The 21,306-nt window shown below is 40.8% G+C and overlaps 2 protein-coding genes across 4 annotated transcripts in view; one reads left to right on the top strand and one right to left on the bottom strand.

Moving 5' to 3' along the window:
- The window catches only part of proza (protein Z, vitamin K-dependent plasma glycoprotein a), a 32,962-nt gene that overhangs the window by 2,821 nt on the left and 8,835 nt on the right, over positions 1-21,306 (bottom strand). Inside the window, exons 3-7 of the mRNA XM_061974212.2 lie at positions 7,366-7,523; positions 7,267-7,291; positions 7,088-7,201; positions 6,876-7,010; positions 4,195-4,310 (exon numbers count right to left, since the gene is read on the bottom strand). Of these exons, the coding sequence (XP_061830196.1) occupies positions 4,195-4,310; positions 6,876-7,010; positions 7,088-7,201; positions 7,267-7,291; positions 7,366-7,523 (548 nt within the window). The remainder of the gene's footprint in view (positions 1-4,194; positions 4,311-6,875; positions 7,011-7,087; positions 7,202-7,266; positions 7,292-7,365; positions 7,524-21,306) is intronic.
- The window catches only part of gpr139 (G protein-coupled receptor 139), a 115,323-nt gene continuing 111,922 nt past the window's right edge, over positions 17,906-21,306 (top strand). For 2 of the 3 annotated variants that reach the window (XM_061974215.2, XM_061974214.2), the window contains exons 1-3: positions 17,906-18,353; positions 20,975-21,060; positions 21,135-21,205. In XM_061974215.2, coding sequence (XP_061830199.1) covers positions 21,193-21,205 — 13 coding nt within the window. In that variant the 5' untranslated portion in view covers positions 17,906-18,353; positions 20,975-21,060; positions 21,135-21,192. The remainder of the gene's footprint in view (positions 18,354-20,974; positions 21,061-21,134; positions 21,206-21,306) is intronic. The other variant, XR_009816727.2, reaches the window with a different exon arrangement.

Raw genomic sequence — 21,306 nt, 5'->3', positions numbered from 1 at the left:
TGACCATTAAAGGAGATCTTTAAAGGGGAACTGCACTTTTTTGGGATTTTAGCCTATCTTTAATTAAGACATGACATCGAATAAATTTTTTTATGCATTGTAATTATTAAATAAACATAAATAAAAGTCTACTTACAGCGGAGCCACTGGGAGCGCCACTAAAATCAGATAAATAACCATCCAAAAATACTTAATGTACATTTTGTGACTTGAATATTAACCCGGTATTAGTGATGTTGTTATTATGAGCACTAACGCAGACCAAACTATTTATAGCGGCGACGTGATCACTACCGTGTGCCCCGATGTTTACATCGTCGAGTGGTCTGCTGCTTCCTCGCTTCCTTGCTCCTTGGAAGTTTGTTGTAGATCATAAATCATGCGTCTCACCTGGAAAGTAGATGGCTGAGGACATATTCCGACAAGTTTCTACACTTTGACAGCCATTTAGGACCAAGAACTGGCGAGAACCACGTGAAAAGATACTTTCTTTTATGTGCATCCATCCATCCATTTTCTACCGCTTGTCCCTTTAGGGGTTGCGGGGGAAGGCGGCGTACACCCTGGACAAGTCGCCACCTCATCGCAGGGCCAACACAGATAGACAGACAACATTCACCCTCACATTCACACACTAGAGCCAATTTAGTGTTGCCAATCAACCTATCCCCAGGTGCATGTCTTATGTGCAATTAATTTTATTTGATTCATTATTTTAAGGATTATTTTCCTTGATTCAAACAAAGTGATACTGTTCAAACTCTGTGTAATGTTACAGTGGCCAAAAATAAATAAATATACTTTATACTTAATATACTGTTTTTAATGAATACTTAGGCCTAATATGCTATGGTATTTTATTGTTAGTCATTATGCTGATAATTGGAGAGTGTTTTTTGAGGTGGAACATGGCGGAAAAAAATTTGAGAACCACTATCCTAATGTATTAATTTTCAGTATTTTATCTTGGAGTAAAATAATTATTGTATTTAATTTGTTAATTAATACAAATAATTAATAAAAAAAAACCCACACAAAAAAATACTTATTTGTATTACATTTCCCCCTACATTTACTTACTAACTTTACATCTATTTATATTAGGGCTGTCAAAAATAAAAATGTAACTTGTGTGATAAATCACAAAATATATTACAATAATCCTTTTATTTTGACTGCACCTGACGACGGATGGATTTTTTTATGCGCTCTAAATATTAGATAAACATAAATAAAAGTCAGCTTACAGCGGAGCCAATGGGAGCTCCACTATTTTGCCCATAAAATACGATAACTAACCATTCAAAAATACTTAATGTCCATTTTGTGACTTGAATATTAACCCGGTATTATTGATATTGTTATTATAAGCACTAATGGGGCGGTATAGCTCGGTTGGTAGAGTGGCCGTGCCAGCAACTTGAGGGTTGCAGGTTCGATCCCCGCTTCCGCCATCCTAGTCACTGCTGTTGTGTCCTTGGGCAAGACACTTTACATCCTAGTCACTGCTGTTGTGTCCTTGGGCAAGACACTTTACATCCTAGTCACTGCTGTTGTGTCCTTGGGCAAGACACTTTACATCCTAGTCACTGCTGTTGTGTCCTTGGGCAAGACACTTTACATCCTAGTCACTGCTGTTGTGTCCTTGGGCAAGACACTTTACCTACCTGCTCCCAGTGCCACCCACACTGGTTTAAATGTAACTTAGATATTGTGTTTCACTATGTAAAGCGCTTTGAGTCACTAGAGAAAAGCGCTATATAAATGTAATTCACTTCACTTCACTAATGGCGACGTGATCACTACCGTGTGCCCTGATGTTTACATCATCGAGTGGTCTGCTGCTTCCTCGCTTCCTTGCTCCTTGGAAGTTTGTTGTAGATCATAAATCATGCGTCTCACCTGGAAAGTAGATGGCTGAGGACATATTCCGACAAGTTGCTACACTTTGACAGCCATTTAGGACCCAGAACTGGCGAGAACCACGCGGAGAGATGCTTGCTTTTGTGCGCAATTAATTTTATTTGATTCATTATTTTAAGGACACTGTTTTTTTTTCCTTGAGTCAAACACAGTGATGCTGTTCAAACTGTGTGTAATGTTACGGTGGCCAAAAAATTGTATTTACTTAATACTTTATACTGTTTTTAATGAATACTTAGACCTACTATGTTATGGTATTATAATATTAGTCATTATGGTGATGATTGGAGAGTGATGTGGAGGTGGAACTTGGCAAAAAAAAATTTGAGAACCACTGTCTCAATGTATACATTTTCAGTATTTTATCCCGGAGTAAAATAATTATTGTATTTAATTAGTTAATTAATACAAATAATCAATTACCGGTAAAAAAAAAACACAAAAAAAAATTATTATTTGTAGTACCGTATTTTTCGAAGTATAAGTTGCACCTGCCGAAAATGCATAATAAAGAAGGAAAAAAAAGTATAAGTCGCATTTTTTGGGGAAATGTATTTGATAAAACCCAACATAGACATTTGAAAGGCAATTTAAAATAAAGAATAGTGAACAACAGGCTGAATAAGTGTACGTTATATGAGGCATAAATAACCAACTGAGAACGTGCCTGGTATGTTAACGTAACATATTATGGTAAGAGTCATTCAAATAACTATAACATATAGAACATGCTATACGTTTACCAAACAATCTGTCACTCCTAATCGCTAAATCCCATGAAATCTTATACGTCCAGTCTCTTACGTGAATGAGCTAAATAATATTATTTGATATTTTACGGTAATGTCTTAATAATTTCACACATAAGTCGCTCCCGAGTATAAGTCGCACCCCCGGACAAACTATGAAAAAAACTGCGACTTATAGTCCGAAAAATACGGTATGTTTTCCCCCCACATTTACTTACTAACTTTACATCTATTTATATTAGGGCTGTCAAAAATAAAAATGTTAACTTGTGTGATAAATCACAAAATATATCACATTAATTCTGTATAAAAGCAGATTAATCACACTATTTATTTTGACTGCACATGCTCCTTTACCTTGACCGTGGCTGGTTACCTAGTGAGGTTTTGTGCTCGCTGGCGAAATTTAACTTCAAAATAAACCCTAACAAGACTTTAGATAAAACTGTTACCAGGTTTTAAGCGCCTTTTTGAGAAAGTAAATGGCATGCATTCAAATGGTGTATAAAAAAAAAAGTTCCTGTATGACATTCTGACAATAAAATATTGGGCTCTTTATTTTAATTAAATACATTATGCAAGAAAGTAATAACTTGTAATTAATCGGATTAATCCAAATTCAAAAGTTTGATTAATCTCATTCAAAATATCATTTGATAGCACTAATCTAAAAAAAAAAAAAAAGATCAATATTAAATCTTTGTATGTACTCTAAATGTGTTAAATGCGCTAAATGTGGGATCTGATCCAAGGATGTCGTTGTGGCTTGTGCAGCCCCTTGAGACACTCGTGATTTCACTACTCAGTGGCCTAGTGGTTAGAGTGTCCGCCCTGAGATTGGTAGGTCGTGAGTTCAAACCCCGGCCGAGTCATACAAAAGACTATAAAAATGGAACCCATTATCTCCCTGCTTGGCACTCAGCATCAAAGGTTGGGATTTGGGGTTAAATCACCAAAAATGATTCCCGGGCGCGGCCACCGCTGCTGCCCACTGCTCCCCTCACCTCCCAGGGGGTGATCAAGTGTGATGGGTCAAATGCAGAGAATAATTTCGCCACACCTAGTGTGTGTGTGACAATCATTGGTACTTTAACTTTAACTTTTATTTAGGGCTATATAAGTAAACTTTGATTGATTGATTGATAATTAGTTCCATTACAGTCGGTTATCCAACAAAAGCAAATAACCGTTGGGGCCAGTTTAAAAAAAAAACTTAGCATTACCAGCTCTGGCTGTAGGTAACTTCCAGATGTTGCTTTTTTTATGACCACCACAAGATGGCAGTAGCTACATTTGAAGTATCCTGAGCAGTCAGCATTTGGTAGCTTCATTTCCCTCTTTAAAATGTTTTGTACTGCTCATGCTCACATTCACTCCTACAAAAAAATCCATATTAAAGTGAAAAGATGAGCTTTGATGTGCATTTTTTCTGATAATTGTGATAGACATTGAAGTACTTTGTGTTGCATTTGTGTCTGAAATGTGCTTTATAAGTTGTGATGGATTTTGTGTGTGTTCCTACCTGCCAGGGACACTCTCCGGAGGCACAGGCGAGTCCTTGGTAATTACTGCGGGTGTTGCTGGACTCTCTCTCCTCCCAGTGTCTCAGACTGTTCACCTTCCCGCATGGATTGCGCACTGAGAAGGTGAGAGATTGCTGGATTGACAAGTGGTACCTCGGTTTTCATATATGCCCCACTTACAGTCGTGGTCAAAAGTTGTCAAGAACATAATGTCATGGCTGTCTTGAGTTTCCAATCATTTCTACAACTCTTATTTTTTTGTGATAGAGTGATTGGAGCACATACTTGTTGGTCACAAAAAACATTCATGAAGTTTGATTCTTTTATGAATTTATTATGGGTCTACTGACTTTGACTTTCCCATTGTCGCGTTTGTAACCGAGTCTAATGACTGCATCACATGAGCCCTATTTAAATTGGCTCAGAGAAGTCAACAGGTGTCGTCAATCATAATCACTAGAGATGTCCGATAATGGCTTTTTTTTACCAATATCCGATATTGTCCAACTCTTAACTACCGATACCGATATCAACCGATACGGATATATACAGTTGTGTGATTAACACATTATTATGCCTAATTTTGTTGTGATGCCCCGCTGGATGCATTAAACAATGTAACAAGGTTTTCCAAAATAAATCAACTCAAGTTATGGAAAAAAATGCCAACATGGCACTGCCATATTTATTAATGCCTCAAAACAATAACAGTGCAATACTTTTTCATAACATGGTCACTACTGCATAGTTTCTCTTGTTATATTCTTATTTTACTGTTATATTTTTATTCTCATTGTTGCTTTTTATTTTTATTCTTATTGTAATATTTTTCTATTCTGTTTCCATTTATACCCCCATTATTTACTTTTTAAATTCGATCTCAATTCTGTACACTGCTGCTGGAATTTTAATTTTCCTGAGGGAACTCTCCTGAAGGAATCAATAAAGTACTATCTATCTATCTATCTATCTATCTATCTATCTATCTATCTATCTATCTATCTATCTATCCAAACAGCAGCTTGGAATTTGGGACATGCTCTCCCTGAGAGAGACTATGAGGAGGTTGAGGTGGGCGGGGTGGGTGGGGGTGTAGGGAGTGTAGGAAGGGTTTATATTGTAGCTTCCCGGAAGAGTTAGTACTGCAAGACATTCTGGGTATTTGTTCTGTTGTGTTTATGTTGTGTTACGGTGCGGATGTTCTCCCGAAATGTGTTTGTCATTCTTGTTTGGTGTGGGTTCACAGTGTGGCGCATATTTGTAACAGTGTTAAAGTTGTTTATACGGCCACCCTCAGTGTGACCTGTATGGCTGTTGACCATAATTTTATTTGATTCATTATTTTAAGGACACTGTTTTTTTTTCCTTGAGTCAAACACAGTGATGCTGTTCAAACTGTGTGTAATGTTACGGTGGCCAAAAAATTGTATTTACTTAATACTTTATACTGTTTTTAATGAATACTTAGACCTACTATGTTATGGTATTATAATATTAGTCATTATGGTGATGATTGGAGAGTGATGTGGAGGTGGAACTTGGCAAAAAAAAATTTGAGAACCACTGTCTCAATGTATACATTTTCAGTATTTTATCCCGGAGTAAAATAATTATTGTATTTTGTATTATTGTATGGCTGTTGACCAACCATTCATTCGTGATGAGAACAGCCGGTAGATATTATGTGACTCGGACGGCACGCACGCCAAGGAAATGCCTTTAAGGTTTATTGGCACTCTGTACCTCTCCCTACGTCCGTGTACACAGCGGCGTTTTAAAACGTCATACATTTTACTTTTAGAAACTGATACCGATAATTATGAAACCGATACCGATAATTTCCGATATTACATTTTAAAGCATTTATCGGCCGATAATATCGCCAGCCCGTATTGAAGTGAAGAGAATTATATTTATATAGCGATTTTCTCTAGTGACTCAAAGCACTTTACATTGTGAAACCCAATATCTAAGTTACATTTTTAAACCAGTGTGGGTGGCACTTGGAGCATGTGGGTAAAGTGTCTTGCCCAAGGACACAACGGCAGTGATTAGGATGGCAGAACCCTTTTTCTGGCGACTACTCGTCCCGCATTTTTCCACCCACTTCAACCGTTCCCCCGTCAAAACTGTCCTCTTAATTAGGACAAAAACCGAAGTTGTTTTTTGAACTGGAAAAATTCCCGGTTTTCCTGAAATTCCAGGAATTCCGCATTACCCTTTCGCAATTCAACATTTTACAACTTCAACATTTCTAGACCGATTTGAAAAATTCCAACATCAACTCATTCAGACCATTCAAGATTTTTGCCATTTAAAAAAAAAAGAAATCCCACTTTTCCCAAAATTGCCAAATTTTTGGAAAATTCCCATTGAAATCAATGGGACATTCTTCAAAGTTCCACAATTCCCACATTTTTCATCTGATTCAAACTGTTCTAACTTCAAAATATTCAGCCTGTTTGGGAATTGTGTGCTCTACCAAAATTCCAGGTTTTCAGTACAACTTCAGCATTCACACGCAATTCCTTCAGGAATTGCCTCATCTAGTTTATATTAACATTCTTTCTTATGAAGTAATTTGCATCAATATACCAACTTTTCTATATCGAGAACCAATTAGGTTTGTAAATCGAGGTTCCACTGTGCGAGACTCATCATCATGATGACTGTTACATACCCGCAGGCTCACACTTGTTCCTGTCGGACTGACTGAGCTTCCACCCACGTGCGCATGAGCACTCGTAGGACACGTAGCCCGGCTTACAGAACTGGGAGCATCCCTTGTTCTTCTCCAGGGTGCAAATAGTCTGGTCTGCAGGGAGGGGCCAGAGACGCAGGTTGCTATAAGATACTGTTAGACGACAATAGATGACAACTAAAAAAGCTCACCGGTCTCGCAGTGGACCCCTGAGAAGCCCGACTTGCAGACGCAGTCGTAGCCTCCCACGCTGTCGGAGCACAGGGCCCCGTTCTTGCAAGGCTTGTCTGCGCACTGGTCTCCATCTGAGCGTGCAGGACATCTTTGAGCGTCATGTCATTGTGGCGCTGAAAACAACACGAGGACTTACCGATGTAGACGGACCAGAAGATGTCCTGGAAGGGAATACGGGTATTGTCAGTGTACTGTACTTCCAGGACCTCTCCTATGCGCACAACGTGGACCTCACCGTGCGGTACGAATCCTGAAAGTGCTTGCGGGCCTCCTCGTAGGTGCACACCCTCTCCATGCAGGCCTGCTCCAGGGTGGACGACTGCTGGTTGGTGCCGTCCACGCTCCTCTTCTGGCGATAGATCATCGAGCTGGCCTGCTGCTTGTCCAAGAAGACTGGACGGGGAGTCACATGATCATTTTGGGGCTTCTAAAAATGGACAGCTATGACGTCAAATGACCAAATTAGTGTTGTACGGTCATACATGCCAACCCTCCCGATTTTCCCGGGAGACTCCCGAATTTCAGTGCCCCTCCCGAAAATCTACCGGGGCACCCATTCTCCCGAATTTCTCCCGATTTCCACCCGGACAACAATATTGGGGGCGTGCCTTAAAGGCACTGCCTTTAGCGTCCTCTACAACCTGTCGTCACATCCGCTTTTTCTCCATACAAACAGCGTGCCGGCCCTGTCACATAACATATGCGGCTTATACACACGCACACATAAGCGAATGCAAGGCATTCTTGATGAACTGCCATACAGGTCACGCTGAGGGTGGCTGTATAAACAACTTTAACACTGTTACAAATATGCGCCACACTGTGAACCCACACCTAACAAGAATGACAAAGACATTTTGAGAGAACATCCGCACCGTAACACAACATAAACACAACAGAACAAATACCCAGAATCCCTTGCAGCACTAACTCTTCCGGGACGCTACAATATACACCCCCCCCCCATCCCTCCCATCTCCCGAATTCGGAGGTCTCAAGGTTGGCAAGTATGTGTACGGTATACCGGCACTAATAAAGTACCGCGGTACTATTTAATAGGAATTGGTACTGTACTGCCTTTGAAAAATACCGGTACCGTTTTTTCATCCATATGGCGCTGTGGGGCGGTGACTACAGAACGAGGCGCATGATGTCGAATGTGTCAAAACGCACACACAAAGCGTATAGAAGCAAAAAAAATCCAGGAGAGGAAAAATGGCAAAAAAACCTGGCAATTCTACCAGTTAATAAAGGGGGTGGTGAAGCGCAATATGAAGGTTTTTGAGCTTCAAAACTAACGTTAAAGGTGACACTTTAAACAGGGAGGCGCTTTAAAACACGCCTCGCCAAACGTAGCGATTAGTATTACCACCTTTGCTTCAAACTTAGGTAAACATTTAAATAATAAGCCTTCAGATCGGCACAAAGAGTTTAAATAGTGACAGGTAATATTGTAGTTGTATCACCATCCCTGCTGTTCGGCTCCTGTGCAGACCATAGTTGAGGAGCACAGGGCAGACGTTCCCTCCAGGGCCGATGTTTTCGTCGGGGGTAACACCCTTCACATTACCCGGCAATGGGTCTGCTAAGCTCCGCTTTCGGGTCGAATGGACCAGGCTGCCGATTCGTGACAATCGCTTTATTATTAGTTTTGCAGGACACGACAGGAAACGTTCATCACTGTACTGCACAGTGCACATTCTACCGCCCTTTCTCTCTCTCTCTTAACGCGGCCACTCACTCACTGACGTCACTCACCCAACACATTGCCATTCCCGCAAACACACGTAAGCTACTCTCATAACATGGTTAACCAGCTCCCCTGCTGTTCACATGTAGATACGTAGACACGCACACAGCTGTTTGGCTTGATGCCAAATATTAGCGGAGTTAAAACCGCCCAATTGGCGTCAACTAATGCAAGTGAAATGACTGAATTTTGTAACAAAATCCTACAATTTGTGTTTTATCTTTAACAATGTTTTCTGTGTAGTTTTATCCATAGTTTTGTTTTTAGTACTTACTAATAATTGTATTTTTCTTAAAGCACAGACCAGGAGTGGCAACCATAAATCATGAATAATCTAATATACCGTATTTTTCGGATTATAAATTGCCCCGGAGTATAAATCGCACCGGCCAAAAATGCATAATAAAGAAGGAAAAAAACATATATAAGTCGCATTTTTTGGGGACATTTTATTTGATAAAATCCAACACCAAAAATAGACATTTGAAAGACAATTTAAAATAAAGAATAGTGAACAACAGGCTGAATAAGTGATCAATTTTCATAGGTACGGAAGTAGCAGGTAGCATCTTTTTTTTCACAATACACTTCTGCCATGACCCGCCCCCGCCAAATTTTTATTGGTTGACGTGTGTGTGTGTGTGTGACGATTGCTGATATAGTCTCTTATGTGAATGAGATAAATAATATTATTTGATATTTTACGGTAATGTGTTAAAAATTTCACACATAAGTCGCTCCAACTATGAAACTATGAAAAAAACGGCAATTTATAATCCGAAAAATATGGTAATGTCAATAAATCTTTTTATTGTATTCTAACCTAATCTTTGATTATGGCAGACTATATGGACTTTTGTAACATGGAAAATTGTAAATTGTTCTTTGAGTGCAAAAAGAAAAGCTCATGGGGTTTAATGCCTTTTAACTTCATCCATCCATCCATCCATCTTCTTCCGCTTATCCGAGGTCGGGTCGCGGGGGCAGCAGCCTAAGCAGGGAAGCCCAGACTTCCCTCTCCCCAGCCACTTCGTCCAGCTCCTCCCGGGGGATCCCGAGGCGTTCCCAGGCCAGCCGGGAGACATAGTCTTCCCAACGTGTCCTGGGTCTTCCCCGTGGCCTCCTACCGGTCGGACGTGCCCTAAACACCTCCCGAGGGAGGCGATCGGGTGGCATCCTGACCAGATGCCCGAACCACCTCATCTGGCTCCTCTCGATGTGGAGGAGCAGCGGCTTTACTTTGAGCTCCCCCCGGATGACAGAGCTTCTCACCCTATCTCTAAGGGAGAGCCCCGCCACCCGGCGGAGGAAACTCATTTCGGCCGCTTGTACCCGTGATCTTGTCCTTTCGGTCATAACCCAAAGCTCATGACCATAGGTGAGGATGGGAACGTAGATCGACCGGTAAATTGAGAGCATTGCCTTCCGGCTCAGCTCCTTCTTCACCACAACGGATCGATACAGCGTCCGCATTACTGAAGATGCCGCACCGATCCGCCTGTCGATCTCACGATCCACTCTTCCCTCACTCGTGAACAAGACTCCGAGGTACTTGAACTCCTCCACTTGGGGCAGGGTCTCCTCCCCAACCCGAAGATGGCATTCCACCCTTTTCCGGGCGAGAACCATGGACTCGGACTTGGAGGTGCTGATTCTCATTCCAGTCGCTTCACACTCGGCTGCGAACCGATTCAGCGAGAGCTGAAGATCCTGGCCAGATGAAGCCATCAGGACCACATCATCTGCAAAAAGCAGAGACCTAATCCTGCAGCCACCAAACCAGATCCCCTCAACGCCTTGACTGCACCTAGAAATTCTGTCCATAAAAGTTATGAACAGAATCGGTGACAAAGGGCAGCCTTGGCGGAGTCCAACCCTCACTGGAAACGTGTCCGACTTACTGCCGGCAATGCGGACCAAGCTCTGACACTGATCATACAGCCTTTTAACTTCTACACTGCAAAAAGTCAGTGTTCAAAAACAATTAAAAAAAATACAAAAATGAGGGGTATTTTACTTGAACTAAGCAAAATTATCTGCCAATAGAACAAGAACATTTGGCTTGTTAAGACTTTCCAAAACAAGAAAAATTATCCAACCTCAATGAACCCCAAAATACCTTAAAATAAGTATATTCTCACTAATAACAAGTACACTTTTCTTGGTAGAAAAAAAAAAGAGACCTTTTTTCTCAATATGTTGAAAAATATTCTTAAATGAAGTAAATGCTAGTGCCATTATCTTGACATAATGATATGCGCTCGGCATTACATTTCTTAAAACCAGCAAACGTACAATAAAAACTAATTTATTGTTCTTAATGGAAAGGCAACAAGGCAACCGCTTGTTACTCTCGGGGTCTCCTAGCCGCTCAGGCAAATCATATTGTCTAAAAATGCATTTTTCCATCGATAACATGACATCATCGCGCCAAGTGCGTGCTCTTTCAGTCAATTAGTGTGCGAGTCAGAGGTGGGACCAAGTCATTGCTTTGCAAGTCACAAGTAAGTCTCAAGTCTTTGCCCTCAAGTCCGAGTCAAGTCCCGAGTCAAGACAGGCAAGCCCCGAGTCAAGTCCAAAGTCAAGACTGGAAAGTCTCAAGTCAAGTCCTAAGTCCTGCATTTTGAGTTTCGAGTCCTTTCAAGTCCTTTTAACCACAGACTAATATTAACACAGATTGTGTATGCTTTTCAAACGCTGTATTTATTTATTAAAACAAGTGCATTTTAAATTGCAGGAAAGAAAATTGTGCTGACATTGCACTTTATAATAGCACTATTAACCAGTCATTTTAAACATTAACTCATTCCTTTACAGAACAAACACATTGAAAAATAAAGTGCAAATGTACTTATTTGTACAAAAGTGTTAACATTGAAAAAACATGACATATACGTGAACATAACAAAAAAATTATTTCTTGTGCGGCCCGATACCAATCGATCCACGGACCAGTACCGGGCCGCGGCCCGGTGGTTGGGGACCACTGAGGTAAACAACCAACAGTATGTCAGAAAGCTAGCTAAAACGGTACACATATTCATAATATAGTATACATTTTAACTGACCTTTATTTTACTATTTTTGTCTTTTTTTAGGTGGCTAAAATACGCGGTGCTGCTGACCGCCGTCTAACGTTACGTGTGATATATTGACTAACGTAACCCTGCTTAAAAAATCACTGAACAAAAAGTATGAATAAGGTAGTGAACTGCAACAGATTCCCGTGTTTGCAATAACGTTATATACGTTAGCAGTGAGTTTACAGCCTCACTGATTTAACTACACAGCAAATAAAAGTCACGTTACTGCCAATAAACGTTATCTTACATTCAAAACTTACCGTTCGTTGTGCAACTTCAAATGCCGGACGAAGTTGGAAGTTGTTGCCTCTCCATCAGCAATTTTCGAACCGCATGTGTTGCATACTGCAAACCGTTTTGTGTTGACCACCTCGTAATTTTTATACCCAAACAAAATTATTTTAGGTAGCATTTTTTGTTCACTGGCGTGTGGTTTGGACATGTCTTCTTCGTTGGTTGTCCTGCAATTTGATTGGATGAATGCTGTGTGATGAAAACAAAGTAGATCTAATTTGATTGGCTGGTGTACTGAGACCACACCAGCTGACACACGCAACGCTGATAGACAAGTACACAATGAAAAATACGGAGCGCTCCCGAATAACTTTTTCATCTTTGGGTTTTGGGGAAAGTAGCAAGTCATGTCAAGTCATGTCAATTCAAAAGGCTCAAGTCCAAGTGAAGTCACAAGTCATTGATGTTAAAGTCTAAGTCGAGTTGCAAGTCTTTTTACATTTTGTCAAGTCGAGTCTAAAGTCATCAAATTCATGACTCGAGTCTGACTCGAGTCCAAGTCATGTGACTCGAGTCCACACCTCTGGTGCGAGTATATATCAGTGACGTGCGGTCACTGGAGGCAGGTGAGGCAAGGCCTCACCTGCCATCATGGAAAGAAAAAAAATGTAAAAAGAAAAAAAAAAAAATTAAATTGTTATATGTATCCAGTGATTATACTATAAAGTTATTTTCCATTTAACTTCACCAGTTTTAGATTATTTTGTATTCAAAATCGCTGAATTTTCACATTTGCCGTTCAAATACTGAGAAGAGACGGTGCGGTGATCAGCAGCCAGTTGAGGCACGTCACTCAGTTGTGCCTCAACATGGATTGCGGACTCGGCTAACTGCTGGCCTGCTGTGCAGTGAGACCGTATTGCTATATGAATTATATTATACATTTCCATAGTTTAGTTAGCTGAGGTATATAATGTACAGTGTATTTTGTCAACAACTGTATGTGTGTAACGTATTTCTTGTGCTGAGCAATCATAAAACTGCTGCGAAGACGCACTGTGTGAGGCTCGCGTAATCCCGCCTCCTGGTGCCGGTTAATGCACCCCCCGACGGGAGTGCCACACCAACCAAAGCCCACACCCAAACCCTCCACGTGCAAGACCGAATCCACCCAAAAAAAGTCACTTAACAAGAAGCCAAAAAGAGCAAAAACAACAATGCTCGCGCCGGAGGAGCCGTGAACGACTGCAGGGACACAACATTAGGTACACCTGCAGACTGCAGCACGGATTTCATAATTCATTCATTCACAACTCCTCCAACACGAACACCACTGTTCCCGAACTTATAAGTAAAGGTAAGACCATAATAAAGTTTTTTTTAATTAAATGTGCTTTTTTGTGTGCTACAGTTTGTATGTGTAAAGTTAAAGTTAAGTTAAAGTACCAATGATTGTCACACACAAACTAGGTGTAATGAAATTTGTCCTCTGCATTCGACCCATCCCTTGATCACCCCCTGGGATGTGAGGGGAGCAGTGGGCAGCAGCGGCGCCGCGCCTGGGAATAATTGTTGGTGATTTAACCCCCAATTCCAACCCTTGATGCTGAGTGCCAAGCAGGGAAGAATGCTGGTATGAGCTTTTAAACATAACCCGTTAACTGCTGCCAATCAAATGGTGAATAAGATACTCTTTAGGGTTCATATGTTTGTAAATCTGACTGTGATGAAGTCAGTGCCTCACCAGTCATGAACCTCACCGCACGTCACTGATATATATATATATATATATATATATATATATATATATATATATATATATATATATATATATATATATATATACCGGTATGTATATATATATATATATATATATATATATACCGGTATGTATATATATATATATATATATATATATATATATATATATATATATATATATATATATATATATATATATATATACAGCCCGGCCCCCTTCTAAATTTTTTTTCATTGTAATTTTGAAGAATTTATCTAAATGTGCATGAACTATTTCTGTTCAAAATATCTGTTAAATATTAACTGTCAGTTACTATGAGTATGTGTTATCTCTTGTTTCATTGAAAATAAAACAGCAAAGTCCATTTGGCTGTCATCTGTTTTAATTATTATTATTATTTTTTTTTTTTTTTTTTTTTTTTTTTTTAATGTCCTGTCCAGCTTCTCAGGCAAATCATATAGTTGATGTAGATGCCCATGTCGGCTGTTCAGATTTACTTTACAAAAGAGAAGTGTAGGATACTTCTCTTGTTGCCTTATTTGTATTTGACTTTATTAAATGTATTTATATTATCATTTAGTGCAGCCGGGCCGGAGCAGGAGGGGATAGAAAGAGAAAAAAAAAGAAGACAGAGGGGGAAATTGTGGGGACAAGAGGGGGATTAGACAGAGAGACAAAAACAACAACAGCAAACAACAACAACAACAACAATAGAGCAACATCAGCAAATATGACATGTACAAATATGATGGTAAAAGTAATAGCAAATAAGCAGTTAGCGAAAAATAAAAAATAATACAGAAATGACAATGAGCATTATTACACTACAAATGGATCAATACAAATACCAATAGAAATAGCGCTATTGATAATGAACAATACCAATAATTTACCTTTATTATCAACAATACAGTTGTTTAAATGCAACAATACATATACGTAATGATAACTTGAGATACGAAAGAATGCAGAAAAATGGAGGGGGAGAAAGAGAAGCAACCTACATTAACCTTGTAGATTGTTATAGTCACAATAGGTTAAGCTTTGTCAGTGTGCCATGTGTTACACCCAGTTTACCCTAGGGCAACAACGTTAATATATGTTTGATGAAACGTGATTATGTGCATGAGTGTAAGTATGCATATGTACTTGTATATGTACAGAATGTGTATATGTGTTTGTACAATGAATGTATATGTACAGAATGTGTATATGTGTTTGTACAGTGAATGTATATGTACAGTATGTGTATGTGTATGTTTGTATATTGAATGTGCGTGTGGATGTACGAACATTAGGTAGGTAAATATGTACTGTATTTGTGTATGTATGTGGGAGCGTAGGTACCTATGTACGTATGTGAGCATATGTGAATTTGCATGTACAATACATTCGACTCCCAGAGTGCGTGGGAGCCAGAGCACGGCCCCATCACCCCCGAGAGCCCAACCCACAAACAGGAGGCGTGGTGCCCAGGGAACCAGGGACCACCGCCCCCACGCAGCCAAGCCGGCCAGCGACAGGAACCCCAGAGCCCGACCCACCGTACCGCCCACAAGGGCCAGCAGCAGGCCGCAGACAGACGCACCCGGCGGAGGACAGGGCACGAGAAAAGCAGGGGACAGCCAGACCCCAAGCCAGCGAGAGACCACACCCCACACGGGCAGAAAGGCGAGACGCCCCGCCCGAAGGACCCAGAGACTCCCCGCAACCGGACGGGAAGACCGCCCCCGCCCCACCGGCAACCGGGCCCCCACGAGCCCACCCCCCACCCCCGGAGAGCGCGGCGAGGCCAGCCCCCGGCCACCCCACCCAAACCGGCCGCCGCAGGACCACCCAGGCACAGGGCCACGGGAACCACCCACCCCACCCGCAGGGACCCCAACGATGGAGATGGAACAACCAGCAACCGCCCCGCCGAGCCCCCCCCCTGAGGGAGGGGAAAAATTAAAAAATAATATTAATAAAATATATTTTAAAAATAAATAAATAAATAAATTAATTAATTAATTAATTAAAAAAAAAAAAAAAAAAAAAAAAAAAAAGAATTAAAAGAAGATCACAGACATGCTGACAAACAAGGTCACTACCCCAGCAACTGGCCGACTCGCAGCACCTCGGAATACCTTGCAGCACCAAGCTACCACAATAGACGCAGGGACTAGGCCCAACAGGCCCCAACCAAGACGGGCACCCGGAAGGGATGGACAGCGGGACCCAGGAGCTCCAGACACGCAGTTCGGATGCAGTAGCCTGAGGCGTCGACCCCCGTCTGACAGGCAGGCCCAGAGCGTACCCCCAGAAATATACATACATACATACATACACATACACATACACACATACACGTATACATACCCACACATACACATATATACATATACATACACATATGTACACATACACATATATAAACATACATACATACACACACATATACATACATATACACAGTTCGTCAGCCCCGACAGCCATCACGCGCGCGCGCTGCCACCAGTCACAACATCAGCCACACCCCTGCACCAGACCCAGCAGCCACGGGCGCCCACACCACAAACAAACGGCAGCAGAAACAGCAGCCGCAATAACCCCAGACAGCCAGCACCAGCCAATCAAATTAAAGCGATCAAAGAAAAACTGCGACCAGCAACCACACGCCACCAGGGCCACGGAGACCAGCCGGCGCCAGCCCGCCGGTCAGCCCGAACGCCAACACGCAAACAAGAGACACCAACAACCCCCCCAACCAAAAGGCCCCCCACCCCAACCCAAACCCGCACAAACACACCACCGCCCAAACAACCGGGACACAGCATCCAGACCAGACACGGGGGCTGCGCCGCCACCACACCAAGTCACCAACAGAGACCCCACAGCGCAAGGTCGGGCCACACGGGCACGGACCCCATCCAACAGGAAGTGAGACCCGCGCGACGCCACACACAAATAAATAATAAGATTAAAAAAAAATGAAATAAAATAAAAATAAAAAAATAAAATAAAAAATAAAATTTAAAAAATAAAATAAAATAAAAATGAGTAATAATAAAAATAAAAATAATAAATACATTAAAAATAAAAAATATATATATAACAATAATAAATGAATAAAAGCCTGGCAGGCCACCAGACCGCAGTCCCCGCCGGCCGACGAGGCAATGAGGGGTGCGCCGAACCCCAAACCCCCCATGCATGTGTACAAGGCCCCCAGAGTGTCTACTGTGTAGTTAAAATTAGGAGGTCAGCCGTTACAGCCGACCTCCAGTCCCTATTGATGTGTGTACTGTAGCGTGAGTGAGATATGTATGCTTGTGGGAACTAATAATGCGATTAAAATTGGGGGACATCAAGGTCATGGTGGGTCCCAACCAAACCAAGCCCCCCAAATCCTAAGTGTCTAATATGCAGCTAAGATTGAGGGATGGACGAGCAGGGGACAAGAAAGGAGGACTGGAGCCCCATTGGAGGCATCCTCAACCCCCCGCCATGCCTCCCCGCAGGACAATCCCCAAAGTCCTATATATGTGTGACTGTGTGCGCTATAAGTAGGAGGAGTAGAGGGCCCGGACATCCCCCCAGTCCACGCGGCCGACAACCAGGAACTACGGCCAGGAGGCCGCCACCCCCCGCCACAGCCCGTGACCCACACCAGACCACTTTAACGTGACGCCACGCGAGCCCCTCCCCCCGCCAAACAAAGCCAGCCCCCGCCCGCCCCAACCCAACCCTGCAGAGCCCATACCGGCAACCAAACCAAACCAATCTGTTTTAATTATGAGACACAATTGTGTCAAAATCATGATTTTTTTTGTTCGTGGTTGAAATAAAAAAGCATTACTTTGAAAAAGCAGTTTTATACTTGTGAGTGTTGATGACACAGTTTTGCAACAGTTGATATTCTAGTTTCAAGCATGTTTTACTCAATATAGGTCATCAAATCTCAGCAACAAGCTGTAATATCTTACTGAGATCATTTAGGACCAAAACACTTAAAACAAGTAAAACACTCTAAAACATAAAATCTGCTTAGTGGACAGAAAAAAAGCTAAAATCACCCTTATTTGAGATATTTAATGTTACTTAGATTTCAGTTTTTGCAGTGTATTTTAATCATCTAAAATTATTATTTGAGTGTAATAGGAAATGTGAGGGAAGTCCTCTTTTGGGGTTGTCTGGCGAACTTCCTGTTTTATGTTGAAAGTCTAATCTTCCTCTCGTTTCAGGCCACTTGCCCTTCCTCCCGTGTCACTGGTCTGATGGCTTTCCTGATTGCCTGATTGCGCCCACCTGTGTCACCCTCCCTCATGTGTGTATGTATAGTCTCCGTCTTCTCCTGCCAGAGTAGGTCGTCTCGTCGTGTACCTTCAGCCGTCTTCCACAGTCTTGTCCAAATTGTTAAGTATTGCCTCGCCTTATTCCTTGATTTCTTTGTTCCCTCTGAAGAAGAGTGATTTTGATTTGCTAACGTTTTTTGGTCAGTTTTTTTTCCAGCTAATTTCATAGTGCTTTGCCTTCCTTTTTCCCCCTCCTCTTGAAGCGCTTTAATTTGTAGTTTTCTTTGCTCTTTATAGCTTCTTGTCTCTTCCTCTTCATGACCGATTTTCCTTTAGTGTAGCTAATCATAGATTGTTCTTTTTTTGATATTATATCCATGTAGAATTTTGCTATTGCCTTTTTCCTCCCTCTGGAGTGATTTTCGGTTTATTGTTTTACGCCCTGTGCTACGTTTCCTTTTTTACTCTAGTGTATCAAGTATAGAGTTTGTAGCCATTTTGTTTAATCACTCTGTCTGAAGAGAGTTCTAAGAAACTGCTGACATAAAGCCTGTGTCAATCGTCTTCATTCTCGCCAAAGCATAACAGGAAACGTACGTTTAATTTATTGTAAGATTTTCTGGTAAAATAAAGCGATTTTGTGTAGTTCCCTTAATTTTTGAAAAGTATCAAACACTTTGGACCGGTAACAGAAAATAATTGAGAAACACTGCCCTATTTGGACGTTTCAACAGGACCGCCCCTCGAAATTGGATTTCCTACTCGGAAAGTCGGGAGAGTCCTCACCACCCTTGGTTGGCTTTAGTGTCAACAAAAATGGAAGTTCCTGTAATATCCCTAATCGGCAATGCTTTCTGCTGCACCACTCCCAGTCTGTGGAACGCTCTCCCTGACCACATGAGGGCACCACAGACTGTGGATGCTTTTAAAAAAGGCTTAAAAAACATTATTTGTAGATATATGCATACTAGTTCTAGCTATTTGGCTGTTCTAGTTTTTATATTTATTTTTTAATACACTGTAGCACTTTGAGGTTGTTTACTCGATGTAAAGTGCTTTTTACAAATAAAATATATTATTCTTACTAGTATTGGACAATATGGCCTAAAATCTATGTGGCGATATATATTGAAGCCTCCTGCGATACTGATATACAGTATATAAAACAATATAAATGATGATTGAACCATTTCAAAACAGGTTGAAAAGGTTCCTAATTTAACTGCCAACATTATTTCCAGTTGTATTATTTTCTCAAAACCATTATTAATCTACTTGCTAATTTACAGTTGGTTACTTTCTGTTGTAACATGATTCTATTTACACTTCTGTTAAAAGGTAATAAACACTTAATTTTCTTCTGCTTGATACTTTGCTTTAAGTTTTGGGCCATAATAACTGAGTATCCATCTTTCCAATATAATTACGGGTGCAGAATTGGCCATATCTGCGTTTATACTTCAAATTTTCAGAATCTTTAAATGATTACCGTATTTTTCGGATTATAAATCGCAGTTTTTTTCATAGTTTGGCCTGGGGTGTGATTAATACTCTGGAGCGACTTATGTGTGAAATTAACACATTACCGTAAAATATCAAATATTTAGAAGCGACACCGAGGAAGAAGATTTCATGGGATTTAGCGATTAGGAGTGACAGATTGTTTGGTAAACGTATAGCATGTTCTATATGTTATAGTTATTGGAATGACTCTTACCATAATATGTTACGTTAACATACCAGGCACGTTCTCAGTTGGTTATTTATGCCTCATATAACGTACACTTATTCAGCCTGTTGTTCACTATTCTTTATTTTGAATAGTCTTTCAAATGTCTATTCTTGGTGTTGGATTTTATCAAATACATTTACCCCAAAAATGCGAATTATACTCTAGTGCGACATGTTTTTTTCCTTCTTTATTATGCATTTTCGGCCGGAGCGACTTATACCGTATTTTTCGGAGTATAAGTCGCACCGGAGTATAAGTCGCACCTGCCGAAAATGCATAATAAAGAAGGGAAAAAAACGTATATAAATCGCACTGAAGCCCGGTCAAACTATGAAAAAAACTGCGATTTATAGTCCGAAAAATACGGTACATTTTTTATATAACTGGATGACGGTGTAACAATGTCAATATCTATATTATTTCCTTATTGCCTCTTATTACATACAACATTTATAATAAAGTCAATTTAAAATACATACACAAACGCTAAAACTACTATTGGCTCTTATTTCCTGAGTTTGTAAACGGTAACAAAAACAACAAATCTAATCATTTTGGTAATGCCAATACACTGATACTGTACTTGGTATCGTTACTGTCAATATTGGTAGCAATCTTCCCATCGCTGTTTACATGCAAGAGCTTAGCAGTTAGCTATAATTTTTTTGGTATCCTCCTATGGTGTGTAGTGTACATGTTCAGCTATTACTTATCCACCAGTGATAATGTTACATGTAAGGAACGCAGTTTACTTGCCGCCATGGAGGTGACGATAATGATTGATTTACTAGCTGCACTGTGGAGGCACGTTATCGGCTAGCTTGCTAGCGAGGATGCTGCAATGCATTGAGGGAGCCTTCGTTGGCTTGTCCCTGTCAAATCTGCGGGACTCAGCTAGAATGTGTCATCGACATGCATTATCAAAATATGACGATAAACTTTATCGTCGGCCAAATTGTTTACTAAGATGCTAAATATGCCGTTTTTGTGTTTCCGCTTAATCCACCAGGTTTGAAGGTTGCAGAAGGAGCGCCGACTTGTCCAGAAGTTGATTTTTGACGACGTCACTCCCAACATCGACATCCAACTTTCGAGGTAAACGGAACGCAGTATTATATTATTTTAGTTATGTTTAGCAGTTGTTAACTCCTTTTTTACACGATCATTAGGAGACTGCAGTTGCAGAAAGTTACCTTCTGCCAACCCTTCCTCTCCACTTCCTGTCACATGTCATCAAAAAGTGAGTAGTTTACTTTGTTTTAATTTAGTTATGTTTGACAGTGGTTCAATTATTTGGTTACACTTGACAGGATCGTTATTAGTACAGTTATTACAAGTTTT

Source organism: Nerophis lumbriciformis, linkage group LG22, assembly GCF_033978685.3.
Source record: "Nerophis lumbriciformis linkage group LG22, RoL_Nlum_v2.1, whole genome shotgun sequence".
In the NCBI taxonomy this organism is placed as follows: Eukaryota; Metazoa; Chordata; class Actinopteri; order Syngnathiformes; family Syngnathidae; genus Nerophis; species Nerophis lumbriciformis.
Note: the sequence above shows the minus strand (reverse complement) of the source record. Positions and strands in the feature narration are given on the sequence as shown.